This window comes from Haematobia irritans, chromosome 3 (genome assembly GCF_050003625.1).
Source record: "Haematobia irritans isolate KBUSLIRL chromosome 3, ASM5000362v1, whole genome shotgun sequence".
NCBI classification, from domain to species: Eukaryota; Metazoa; Arthropoda; class Insecta; order Diptera; family Muscidae; genus Haematobia; species Haematobia irritans.
The window spans coordinates 231,062,143-231,075,744 of NC_134399.1; the positions used below are offsets into that span (position 1 = coordinate 231,062,143).

Consider the following 13,602-nt stretch of genomic DNA (forward strand, 5'->3'; position numbering starts at 1 on the left):
ATTGATCATCTTAATAGACTCTGTCAATCACACCCATCGCTAGAGGGGTTTATATATGTATCCATATAATACCAATATCTTTTTGTTTTCTCACAGTAACAAACCTTGAGATTGATTCCGGAGTTACCATAAATATTGAATGAAACGAGAAATACTACTTGTACTGGTATATTAGCATATAATAGAACCTATAATAAATTTGTTAATTCTTTTGCAACATATCAGAATATTGTTTCTGACCTTATAGAGTATATTCTACAGATCATGTGAAACTCCAATGATACGTTCCCACTCATTCATTTTCCAAAACTTTTCACCGTTCACATCGATTTAAGATGTTGTGGTTTGACATTTACCACAAATCCTAGAAATTCCCATTTATTTTGCCCATTTGATTTTAGTATGAGGAAAACGACTGGTTTTAAAATGTTTATAAAGAGAAAACATTTCAAGCCCCAAAACATAATTGGTGCGAACGTCGTATAATATGTTTCTTCCAATCATGTTATTTTCTCGGAAAGTATGTATCTGATTTCGGCAAGCAAGTTATGTTTGGCGAGAAAACAACATTTATGCGACATTTTACATGGTCAACATCCAAAAATAACATTTTCGTCTTGAAGCATGTTTGAGGTGATCATATTCCTTCCAAAATAAAACTGGAGAGTTCAAAAACGCAAATAACGTAGATTTGGAAAGGATGATTTTAGAATAATGTTATATTACCAAAAAAATTTTTAGTTATGAAATCCGTGTTTTTTTTTTGACGTTATATAATAAGTATGATCTTCGTTATATTTTGGAAACGAGATTTTCATTAGATTTCTATGAAATATAGCACTAATTTCCATCTTATATCCATAATTTGGTATTGCCATATTTATGCCGATGTATGGAAAATATCATTTGTCGTTCCGGAGGAAAGTATTTTTCTTTGGGTGTATGTTGCGCATATAAAATTTTGGGTTTTTCGTCCAAGAAAATTCTTGTATGCCGAATCTTATGAAGATCATAAAAAGATTGTGTGACATTTTCATATATTAATCCCACTTAAAATATTTTGTTGTTTAGAGAAATCACCATGCAGACTGAAAGAAGGGTTTTCTTCCTTGAGGAACTAAATTTTGGAAAACAAGCTAAAAAAATATAAAAAATAAAAAATATTAATTTTTGGCGAATATTAAACGAGAACAAAATGAACAAATTGAAGAGTAAAACCTAGTAAAATAGTGCGTCTTCTTTAATTTTCCCTCCATTTTTACTTATTTTCTATACTATAACAGGACTAATTATGGTTGTATTAACCCAATTACATTTAGTCCAACCGCTAATTAATGGCCATAACAAAATTTCAATTATTATTAATGCACGCCCATTCTCTGAAAATTGGTTGTCCTCAAAAAGTTCCCATCCCATCCCATCGAATGCAAATGCCACAGCGATCATGGAGTAAAAAACTGCTGCACAGAGTTGAGGTGCAATCATTACGAAATTCAAATGAAATTTGTTTTTTCGTTCCCATAAAACATAGAAGGCGTGAGAATAATTGTAAATATTTGCATTTTAGCCCACGCATTCAGCTCTGTTTATGTGGTCTTCCAGTTTCTGACTTAATTGCCAGGTGACTCCTTGAAAACTGACGAAAATTAACTTTTGTTAATTTTGAATTTTCATAGACGTCCATAAATGCATTTAGCCACATTTGAGAATGCGGCTTTAGTTGTTTTATGTGTCTAAGTAAATACAAGTTTTACTATGGTTAGTACGAGATAACACTTAGCTCTGTGGATTTTCAATGGCTCAAATCAACAGGGTTTTCCAACAAAGTATAAAAATGTGTTTTTTTTTGCATATTAGGAACTATTTCGTGTAAATTTGTACCTAAACACTTTTAATGCAGTCGTTATGTCTACATTGACAATCAAAATGATTCGTTTGCGGGGAAATAAGTTTCAAAACATATGGGGGCTATTCTGAAGTAATGGGTTAATTTCAAGTGATGGATTAATATTTATTTCAGGAAAATGAGAGTAATATTTATTATATTTTTTTATTTATTTATTTATTATTTATTGCAATTCTAAAAACTATAAAAACATTAAGGCACTAGCTACAAAGGCTTAGAAAGAGTAATATATAAATCGAAGTTGATATAGTTACTTGTGAGAAGTCTCTGAAAAGAAAGCTTGTGACGAAATTCAAGACGATCGGCTAAAAATCTGTTTTATTTTGGGTTAAATTTAAATAAGATTATGATAGATTAGAGCATGATGCAAATATAAACACATTTGTGACAATTGCTCTATACATATATATGGGAATTATATGAAGTGCTTTGCCGCACATTTTGGAATCAAGTACATCCGGCCATAATCAAATATGATCGCTTAATAAATCTTCGACATTCGGCTAAAAATCAATAATTGGCCATTCGATAAAGTCGATTAGCTAAAAGTTTGTTTTTGTCAATTTATTTAATTAAGTATAGTTTATTATTACAAAAGAAAAAGTTGGTTGTTCTTCAATTCGTTCATGTTGCTGTGAAAATGTGATCAGACATTCAATTTTTTTAATCGTATACATTAAATGAAATAACACACAGCATAGACGAAATATCATATTCTCATGAAATTGGTCAGTGGCACTTCGATTCAAAGACAATAAACTCTAGGAAGATAGGAAATTGGCTACTGAGGAGATCAAACCATTTACCGTGTTAGTTTCATACTCGAACCAAACGCGTATACGACAAGTATTGACATAGCATTAAAATGCAAATAAAAATAAATTAAGTGCACGAAATAAATTTCCATAAAGAGGAAAATGTAATTTTTTTCTTGTAGCCTAAAATTTAACATTGTTTCATTAAGAAAATTAAGTTTTTCATTTAAAAAATAAAAACGAAAAATAAATAAAAAAATTACAAACATGTATGGAACTAACATGGTAAATGCAACATTTGGTATGACGCAAGCCAATTTCCTATCTTCCTCAAGTTTATTATCTTTGCTTCGATTTTCGTAAGATGACCATTTGATGGTGCACTTTTGCTTTCCACTGTATATGTATATTCAAAATGTCACAAGTTCATATTTGGTAAAGACATGAAAACCGATACTCTTCAAATCGCAGGCTATCTCAAAAGGCGGTGGGCAGGAGTTTTACCAGTTATGAACTAATAAATGGTGAAAGGTGTCCGTTCCCCCCACAATTTGTTCAAGTTACAACGAACAAGTGATATTTTTATTCCCTCCGAACGAATTGACGTACGGTTGCTTTGAATAACCATAATGCCATTGCATGTGCAAAACAAGTGGATCAAATGCTATGAAGTGGTTTAGGTAGCTTGTGTTATCTTAAAACAATAGCCTTAAAAGCATCAAAGAAATCGACTTGCTCTGTGTGTACACGGAAAGACAAAAGGTGTCAATTTGGAAAATTTTTGAGTTTTACAACAAGTGTGTGGTAAAATCAATCAATCGTATCGCACTACGTGTCAAATCAATTAGAGATGCTGTGAACAATTTGGAAATTTTACCAAGGTATACACAAAAATATTAAACTATTTATGGAAAAAAATTAACTTACGAATTACGAATTTTTGATACTTCTTACATTTTTTGATTTTTAACTATCATATACGAAATTCGTCCTGCTCATGCTAAAAGTAAAAAAAAAATTAACGATGGATCTTTTTCTGTGTACTGAATGGCACATAGCTCATACATTTGTTGGAATCGGACCAGTCATCATGTGAAAGATATCCGTATTTAGATAATTGCAGAAGGGTGACCGTTGTATATTGATTACCATTGAATAGATGAATGGGAGCCACCGCAGTGCATTGGTTATCATGCTCGCCTTGCATACATAGGGTCATGGGTTCAACCCCAATTTCGACCGAACTCCATTTCTGGTTGTTTCAAAGCGTCCTAAGTGTTTTAACCGCAATGTGGAGCGCCGTTCGGATTCGGCTATAAAAAGTAGATCCCTTGTCATTGAGCTAAACATAGAATCGGGCAGCAGTCAGTGATAAGAGAGAAGTTCACCACTGTGGTATCACAATGAACTGACTAGTCTTAGTGAGCCTGAAAATATCGGGCTGCCGCTATACCTAACAAAACCAAACCTTGAATAGATAGAGGCCAGAGTTCAACCTGTTACTGTAACCAACATGTCGATCGATCTCGGTCTTATTTAGAACATCAATCTTCGATTTAAGAAACGTTCTCCACTCTGTGTTATAACATTGCGATATAACATTAAACTAGTCGAAGAATTTTTCAGAATTATTAAAGTCAAGTTGACCTTACACCAAAAAAATTGTCTCTCATGTAGAGTCGCCACTTTTATGTGGAACCACTTAAGGAGAAACGACTTCATTAAATAGTTTGTTGACTTTTGACCAAGAAAAAACCTTTATATTGGATAAATGCGTCTTTTATGGTAAGCTAAATTCGCATTCGTATTTTAGAGACACGAAATCTTTGATCTCACAACATTTTTTTTCAGTGTGATCTGATAAATAATAATATCGGTCTTTTTTGACACTATGTTGATATGAGGAACTATATATATTATAACGACATATTTTTTCGACCCACGTTAATACACCGAAGCTCAACAAAAAAATATTTTAATTGAAATTTTTTATTAGTGTAAAAAAATGTGATCCTCTTCCAGATATCTACAGCCAATAAAATAAACGAATATTTTTGAAATGGTGCTTCTCCATATGAGTATCTCAAATGAAAGTTGAGTCAATATTTTTGGGTGAGTCTCCCAGTGAGTCAAGTATTAAAGATGAATGCAGATAGTTGCAAATTTCTCATGAAGCTAAAATAAAGGCGAATTAAAAAATAATATAGATGCTTTAGACTTCCGGTCAATTAAAAGCCAAAAAAGAAAGGGCTAAAAAGTTATTTGCAGAAATGCAAATTTATGATCACACTCGAAGGCGTTAAAGTTTTCAGCCAGAATAAAAGGGAGAAGAGTATTTGGACGGTTTTTGGTTGGTGAAGCTAACAACCAACATCACAGCCATCGCTGAAGCCACCATCATACTGCCGTCTATCTCAATGGAATGTCTGTTGTTGGCGTGTAGAAACTGATGACGAACTGGTATATTAATTGAGACCGGGGTGCCGGTTTGTGGCCAATACCAGCTGATGTAGTTGTTGCTTTGCATAATGCCATCAATGATTTGTTTTAGAAAGGTAATTTGGCCGCCCTCTCATTGAAGAGCTTGGTTGTGGGTACTGAGTAAGTACCACTGGTGTGCATACGCCAGCCTTTATGGATTTTGAAATGTGGACAACACGGCGAAGGCGTTAAAGTGGCATGGTCGAATACAAGACAAAAGCAGCTCAAATTGTTCCAGTCATAGCGGCGAGATAAAATGTTCAACTAAGAGTTCTCTAAGCATTCATATTAGGTTGTTCTGAAAAGAATAATGTCTTAGGCTAGATAAGCTCTAAAATTGAATTTCAAGTCCATTGCGATAACTCTTACCACCTGCTTTCTATCTTATCAATTATTGCTACCCAATTCTGTGCTTAGCACATTTATCAACTAGAGGCTTAGTCTACAATCATACGGCACACCCTATGATAAAATATTTGATATATGTTTGCATATTCAAGGTGTTCCATAGCAATAAGTGTTGTTTTGACAGATTTTTATTTGTGAGTTTATGCAAATTTTAGTTTTACTTCAATATTTTTTGGACTCGTTTCGTTTAGTGGTTTCATATTTGCAAAACTCACGGTGATGCAATTGTATCCGTACAACAGTTAATGTTAAAGAAAAATCTTTTTGTTTTTTTGAGACAAATGAATGATGCTAAGGTTCGTTGCCAAGGAATGAAGTTTCAAATTTCGGCCATTAGTCGTCAACGAAATTGAGAAGAAAATAAAAAAAAAAACAAAATAATTCATCAACACCAACGTAAATTGGTAACTTGTACATGGAGAAAAATATTACTAAGATCATGGAATTTCTATTAAATTTTAGAAAACTTCTAATTTTTATTTTACTGCTTGTCATTGTTGTTCACAATGATTTTGGATTTATTTTACTAAAAATAAATTTTTATTTATTTTTCAAGAGATTCTATCTATAAGACATTTCTACATACAAAAACAGAGTATTCATGTATTATAAACTATTTACAAAATGTACATTCATTTATGTACATTTTGTAAATAGTAAATTTTGTTCTGTAAATAGGAAACATAGAAAAACCTTTGCATATTAGTTAAGGTGTTAGTGTTATTTGGGTCAATAACACTATTCAAAATTATTGTGATAGATTTCTGACTAATTCGTAGTCGTACAGCATTATCCGACGCATAATACTTTTGTAGAAGTTGTTTTGGATAATCAAAGAATACCTTGAGAAAATATTTGGCAGTTAATTAATAAGCGTAATATGAACATATAAAAGTATGGAGTAAATATATTGGAGATGATCAAGCGTAATAAGCCCGAGGTTTAGCATCCATAGTTTGATGATACATGGTTGTGTAACCACAACAGTTGGCTGATGGTGGTTAATTTCTATTGACTACATTGGAAAAGGAAGGATTATCAAAATTGGCTATTGTTTAGCAGTTGAAGAAATAGAAAATGTCAGTGAAAACGGTGCCAAAAATCAATGAACCTCGAATTACTTCCGCATCCACTTTATTCTCCATCGTTTAGTTTTTCAAACATCTTTAAGCCTGTTTATAACATTGTGGAACTGAAATTTAAATTGACTCCTTTAGATTTTTGTCAAAGCTTTCATTCTTCTTTCAAACGAACAACTTTCCGGTTCCACTGATTTTTCTTGAAATCACCATACAAATGGTTATAGCGAATAATTTTCTTTTAAAATACCATGTACCATGTCACATCAATGGAAACATTAATAATTGAAATTGTCATTCGATTTGAACTAAATTACAAATTATTCAAGCCAAACCAAAAATAATGTAACTTTAGCGATCTCGTAAATGAATGACGATGTGTGAACTATATTTTTGGGTTCTATTTATAAGCGAGACACACATTTAACCTACATAAGTTACTCGTTTCAAAAATTAATTGACTTTTGTTGGGTTGTAAAGTACAAAAAGAAAAAAAACAAAATTTTCAACACAAAACCTACAAGGTAATTTGCAAATATCTCTCTGTTGTCGATTCCTAACGGTGTCAAATATTCTGAAGTGTATTGAGGGCCAACAAGAATTTCTCAACGAATTCACAGCATTTCCGTAAATGCTGATAATACCATGCATACCATTGTGCTCATGTATGTGAAATAGAGTGTGTCAGTATGTGTGTTTGAGAGCTTGTTAATTTGAATTTGAAAAGTATCGATTATTTCAGAATACCGTAATATAAACAACGGCTGCGAATGTATGGGATGCGATTACACATTGTAGTCAATGTGCTCTCAATGCGCTCATAAAACCAGTGATAGTCGCACCAAGCCCCCTTCTGGCCGATTTCATAAACAGCAAAGACTGTGAGAACCATCGAATGGATGGATAGATCTACAATCAGTTCCATGATAACAATAATGCCATCGAATGGTTACATGGAATACAATGTACATTGTGTGTATGTATGTGTGTATGGAGTACGAGTGTTTGTCAAGAAGTGTATACCACAAACTGTTTTTATTCATTTTATATACAAACGGTGGCTGGCCGGTGTATTTAAATCTGTACACAGGTGTGTATTTTGTTGATAACACAAAACGAGATGAGTGTGAATTGTTTTGAGACTAAAATGCCGTGAGTACTCGAGTCAGAGAGGAAAGAGCTATATCAAGTATAGCTTGTTATCAATGTTGCCAATGTTGTCAATTTTCCCCCCAAATTTGGGATTTTTCCGTGGGGGAAGATTTTTAGTTGAGGATTTGATGGAGAAATCTATTCAGAACTCTTTTGTTTGACAAAAATTGCAAATAACCAAAATACAGCGGATTATGTATTTGTTTTATTTTGCGAAAGTTTCCGGGTTCGTGACACTCCAAGTTTAAAATTATTATTTTTTATTGATTTTTTTTTGAGTAGAACAACATCTACAGAGATTTTGGGCATTGTTAGTGGTAGCGAAAAGTAATGCCAAATTAGATCTGATCATATCTCAATATCTATCTACCCGTATAAAAATTGAGAAATCTAATCATATCTAATAATATTGAAATATATATAATTATATCTGCTCAGATATAGTTGTAGATATAAATAGATCTATGTAGTTATGTTATGTATGCTCTTATATACGATTAGATCTGATTCAAGATGTATCGCATTAAATCATGAACCAGTACTGCTACACGGAGGAATTGTGAAAAAAGTATATACGACCGTAAGTTCGGCGAGGCCGAATCTTATGTACCTTCCACCATGGATTGCGTATAAACTTATACTAAAGACTGTCACTTGCCGATGACAAGGTATATTAAAACTCCTTAACATCGTCTTCTAAATTGGAAGTTAGTTCATACGTGGTATATATTAGGCAAAAAAGGTTCTTGACCGGCATGAATTTTTGCGCAGTAAAAGAGAGGCTGAAGTGAAATATGGGGATCGGTTTATATGAGGGCAATGTACAATTATGAACTTCTATGGTCCAAGTTTTGTGTGATTAGTACCAAATTTTAGATCAAATCAAATTTGCTTATCCAGGAAGAAGTAAAATTTGGGGATCGGTTTATCTGGGGGCTACATATAACTATGGACAGATATGGACTACTTTTGGCATGATTGTTATCGACCATATACTAACACAACGTATCAGATTTCAGCCGAATCGGATGAAATTTGCGCCTCCAAGAAATTTGCTCTTCCAAGAGGCTCCCGACTATATATAAGTATAGACCGATATTGACCAATTTGTGCATGGTTGTAAGAGACCCTATAACGTATAATATAACGTATAAAATTATAACCGAATCGGACGAAATTTGCTCCACCAAGAGGCTCCGGAGGTCAAATCTGGGGATCGACTTATATGGGGGCTATATATACTTATGGACCTATATAGACAAATTTTAGCATGATTGTTAGAGACCATATAATAATATCACGTACCAAATTGCAACCGGATCGGATGAAAATTGCTCCCTATGAGAGGATCCGCAAGCAAGATCTGGGGATAGATTTGTATGGGAACTATATATAATTATGGACCGATTAGGTTAGGTTAGGTTAGGTGGCAGCCCGATGTATCAGGCTCACTTAGACTATTCAGTCCATTGTGATACCATATTGGTGAACTTCTCTCTTATCACTGAGTGCTGCCCGATTCCATGTTAAGCTCAATGACAAGGGACCTCCTTTTTATATCCACATTGCAGTGAAACCACTTAGAGGAGCTTTGAAACCCTCAGAAATGTCACCAGCATTACTGAGGTGGGATATCCACCCCTGAAAAACTTTTTGGTGTCCGGTCGAAGTAGGAATCGAACCCACGACCTTGTGTATGCAAGGCGGGCATGCTAACCATTGCACCACGGTGGCTCCGATATGGACCAATTTTTACATGGGTGTTAGAGTCCATATACAAACACCACGAGTCCATATATTAACAACCAGATCTGATGAAATTTGCTACTCATAGAGCCTTCGCAAGCCACTTCTGGGATTATATGGAGGCTGGACAGATATAGATTAAGGAACATGGTTAATAGGGCCATTGAAAAGAAAACGCCAGATACAAATCTATACACGCCCTAATAACAATGTTCCTTAATCTATATCTGTCCATAAAGCTCGAAAAATAATTGTATAATTAGATACAATGCATTTGGACGTCAATTGCCTGTTTCGGTATCAGGCTAACATGAAATATAATAAGCAACGAAGAGCCCGTCGTAAAACTAGGAAAAACACGACTAATGTACGCGTTAGAATTGTTGTTGTATCCTGGAAACCAGTTTCTGTAAGTTGTCACATGTTGTTGTAGTTGACTGTAGAAACAATAAGCATTGTTCGACTGTTCACCACTTAGGTGAATTCTAACAAATTAGCTCTCTAAAAATAAATTTCGTGTTGTTGCATTACTATGTATAATGATATATTAACATCTAATTATATCAGATTAGATATAATTAGATGTGGGCCAAATTTGATTAGAATTAGATTTTACCATTTTTCGTTTTTCATATCTAATTAGATATTGCAGGAGATCTAATAATATCTGGTCAGATCAACCAATTTTTACACGGGTACCGAGATCTTATGTCTTAGATATAAGTATATCTATCCCTAAATATAGTTGGATTTGATGTTAGATCTGGTCATGTGTGAATTATATATAATCATATCTAATTCTACCTCATCATATCTGCTTCGATCTTAAGGGGCCAATTTTGAAACGTATACTCTGTGAATTTGATCAATAAAAAGTTAAAATGGAACTAGCACATACCAATATCTCAAGATATAATTTAGCCAATCTGACACACAACTAAATATTATGTCATATTTATCATATCATCATATTTATTAATTGTTAATTTTGTAACTGAATTATAAATAAAATCTTTTCTAATCTAATTTAAAATCTAATTAGATGTGGGCCAAATTTGAGGTCTGGTCAAATCTAATTCCCTTAGAATTAGATTTTACCATTTCTCGTTTTTCATATCTAATCAGATATTGCAGGAGATCTAGTAATAACTGGTCAGATCAACCAATTTGTACACGAGTACCGAGATCTTATGTCTAACAAATAATTATATCTATCCCTATATATAGTTGGATTTGATGCTAGATCTGGTCATGTGTGAATTATATATAATCATATCTAATTCTACCTCATCATATCTGCTTCGATCAGAAGGGGCCAATTTTGACATGTAATTAATTTTATATAAAATATATTTTTTTCTAGTGTTGCTCTTAAAAAATCACTTTTTATGGTATATTCTTTATTCTCCAATTATCGGAGAATGATACACCGCCATTAGAAATTTACACCCTGACAAGGAATTTGATAAAAAAAAATATTTTTGGACGATGAAAATGCAATTATTTGCCGCAACCATGTTATTTTCTCGAATTTTTTTAACTGATTTCAGCAACCATGCGATACAAATATTCCATATTCACCATCCACAAATAAAATTTTGCTCTTAAAACATGTTTGGGGTGATCATAACATATTCCTTCTCTGTGTATATACTATGCACGAAGTCTCACCAAAATTTCTTTTCAAATCTCAAGTGTTCTTGTAGTTCACACTGAATATTAATAAACTAATAAATTCACAAAAAAACATCATAGCTGCTTTCCGAGATATGTCTCTTACAATCTGAATGCAACGTAGGTAATAATTAAATAAAAAATCTAATCCATGTGTAATATAGCCAGTTAACAAATTTGAATTTAATGCAATTTCCCTTTCCAATATCATATGGCAACTCTGATCCATTTCCTTTATTATGAATCTCACTTTACTCTGACTCTGTTTTGTCTGTTTGTGTATGATGGAGTTGCTTGGCTCGTTCGCCGACAATATTTATTCTACAGAGTCGACCAGATACGCTGAGTAACGTGGCATTCGTTAGATGCTTGGATTACTCTTGGAGCCCATTACTGCCGCTGTTCATACTGAATAGTGGTGGAGTCGAATAGCCAGTCGTTGTTTGGATGTGTCGCTGAACGCTACGTTTTTATTGAGAGTCGTCTTCCGTGGTTTTTGTTGAACGGTTTCGCGTTTTGTTTGGTTTCATTTTTGTTGTTTTGTTTATGTTCATCACTAAAGTGGCGGCCCCAAACGTCCAGCAAGAAACGCGAGAGTTTGTACGAATGTGTTCTGCATTAAAAATTTAATGGCACACTGCCGGGAGAGTCTCGTTCCCAGTGACTCAGCCCACAAGTGTTTCTGTTGTTCGTTGTTATTGTAAAGAATTCCAAAGCGCTTGCGCAGCATCTGAAAATCTGGAATGCCGAGCAAGAACAAAACGTAGGAAAGAAAAACTGAAAATTTTCGTTCTATGCCCACGAGTTTTGGGGGAACAGAAGAGTTTAGTGTTGCAGACCAGTTCTTTATTATTCGCTCTGGCTTCTTGAGATTTTTCACCATCTTTTCGCTCACTACCTGGGAGCTGAACATAGGTGGCGGAGCTGGTGGAGATAGCCACGGCGATTGATGATAATAATCTAATCCAATTGGTGTATGGTGGTTGAAGCGAACGCAATTGGTATCGATGGTGGTTGCTTTCGACCCGCTGTAACTCATTCGTCTTTGTCTACATACTCCTTGCTTCCATCATAACTACGATTCGTATCTATTGTAAGACATCGCCGCCGGTCGTGATTCTCTTGCTTTTCAAGGCAAATCCAGTGCATTGACTCTAAGAAAATTGTTCAATTCAGGTTCTGATGTCAGTGATTATGCTGCAGCTCGTTTCTGATGCGAGTTGCAAGCCACTTTATTGTTTTTGTTCCCGCAGTTGATATAGTTCGTGTTTTCTGAAATTTTTCTCCAACTGAGAAGAAAAAAAAAACGAATTTTAAAGTTTCAAAAACCAAACTTGGAATAATAGAATATAGTGCAAGAATTGTAGTGGTTTTAACAATCACAAAGTTGCATAAAACTAAGTTGTGACTTTTCTGTGCATTCCATGACCACAAGTGTTAGTGTATACAAACTGTGTTTGGTTCCAAGACGAAATTCGGCTATAATGCCACCTTCTGCGGGTGTGCATAATCGATAAGAATAGACGTTAATTGAAAAGCATACATAACCCACACCCGTCATCACGATCGCATCACAACGACGATAATGAGTGGCGAGTTGAATAGAGACACGCACATATCGAGCGGTAACTCTGTGAAACCCAGTAAACCGTTCTGTTCATTGGCCTATCTGGCCAAGAGTACTATTGCTGTAAATGGCACCAATGACATCAGTGGACGCACCAGCCTGAATGGACAATCTGGCAAGAATACCAGTAATTGCCAGTCGAGTACACCGAATGTGGCTGCCACAGCGAAAGTGAACGATCGTGGTTCTCCATCGTTACCGACTGGAGCATCCACTGCCGTGGAACTTCAGCAGCAACATGCCAACAATTTGCAACACACCACCTGCCCATTTAACAGACATCACGACGGTAAGTCGAAGGACACCATTGATGACCACAATAAACATGCAACGGTTGCTGAGGTCTTCGGAGTGATTAATGAGGAAGAAAGCGCGCCTCTTGGTGGAATTGATAAAGTCGATGGTGAATTACGACGCCCTTGGAATTTGGCGAATGGCGCCAGTGATCGCCGCATACCACCATCGCTGGCGATGTCCCAACACAATGCCACTGATTTTGGTCTAACCTCACTTTCCAAATTCAACAGCATAGACTGTTGGGACTACACCATAGAATTGGAATGTCTGAAGGGACCCCAAGGTAATTTTTTTGTTCATCTCATTCCATATTCCCTGCACGTATATCTAGTTCTCCACTGGACTGACTAACTTTCACACTATGCTTCGTTTATCACCATTCTTATGTAGACACTCGACGATTGTATGCCAAATAAGTCGATGAAAATTTCCTCGATTAAGAAGCCATATTTAAATAAATGTTTCTTGGATTTTTTT

General features: G+C 34.7%; 1 protein-coding gene across 3 annotated transcripts in view; it reads left to right on the forward strand.

Moving 5' to 3' along the window:
* Cen (cerebellar degeneration-related protein 2-like) overlaps nt 1-13,602 on the forward strand; it is an 87,805-nt gene that overhangs the window by 35,035 nt on the left and 39,168 nt on the right. Inside the window, exon 1 of one of the 3 annotated variants that reach the window (XM_075298471.1) lies at nt 11,644-13,408. The exons of the other annotated variants lie outside the window; for them this stretch is intronic. Within the exon in view, the coding sequence (XP_075154586.1) occupies nt 12,787-13,408 (622 nt within the window). The 5' untranslated portion in view covers nt 11,644-12,786. Of the gene's footprint in view, nt 1-11,643; nt 13,409-13,602 lie in introns of those variants that run through there. 3 annotated transcript variants of the gene reach the window in all.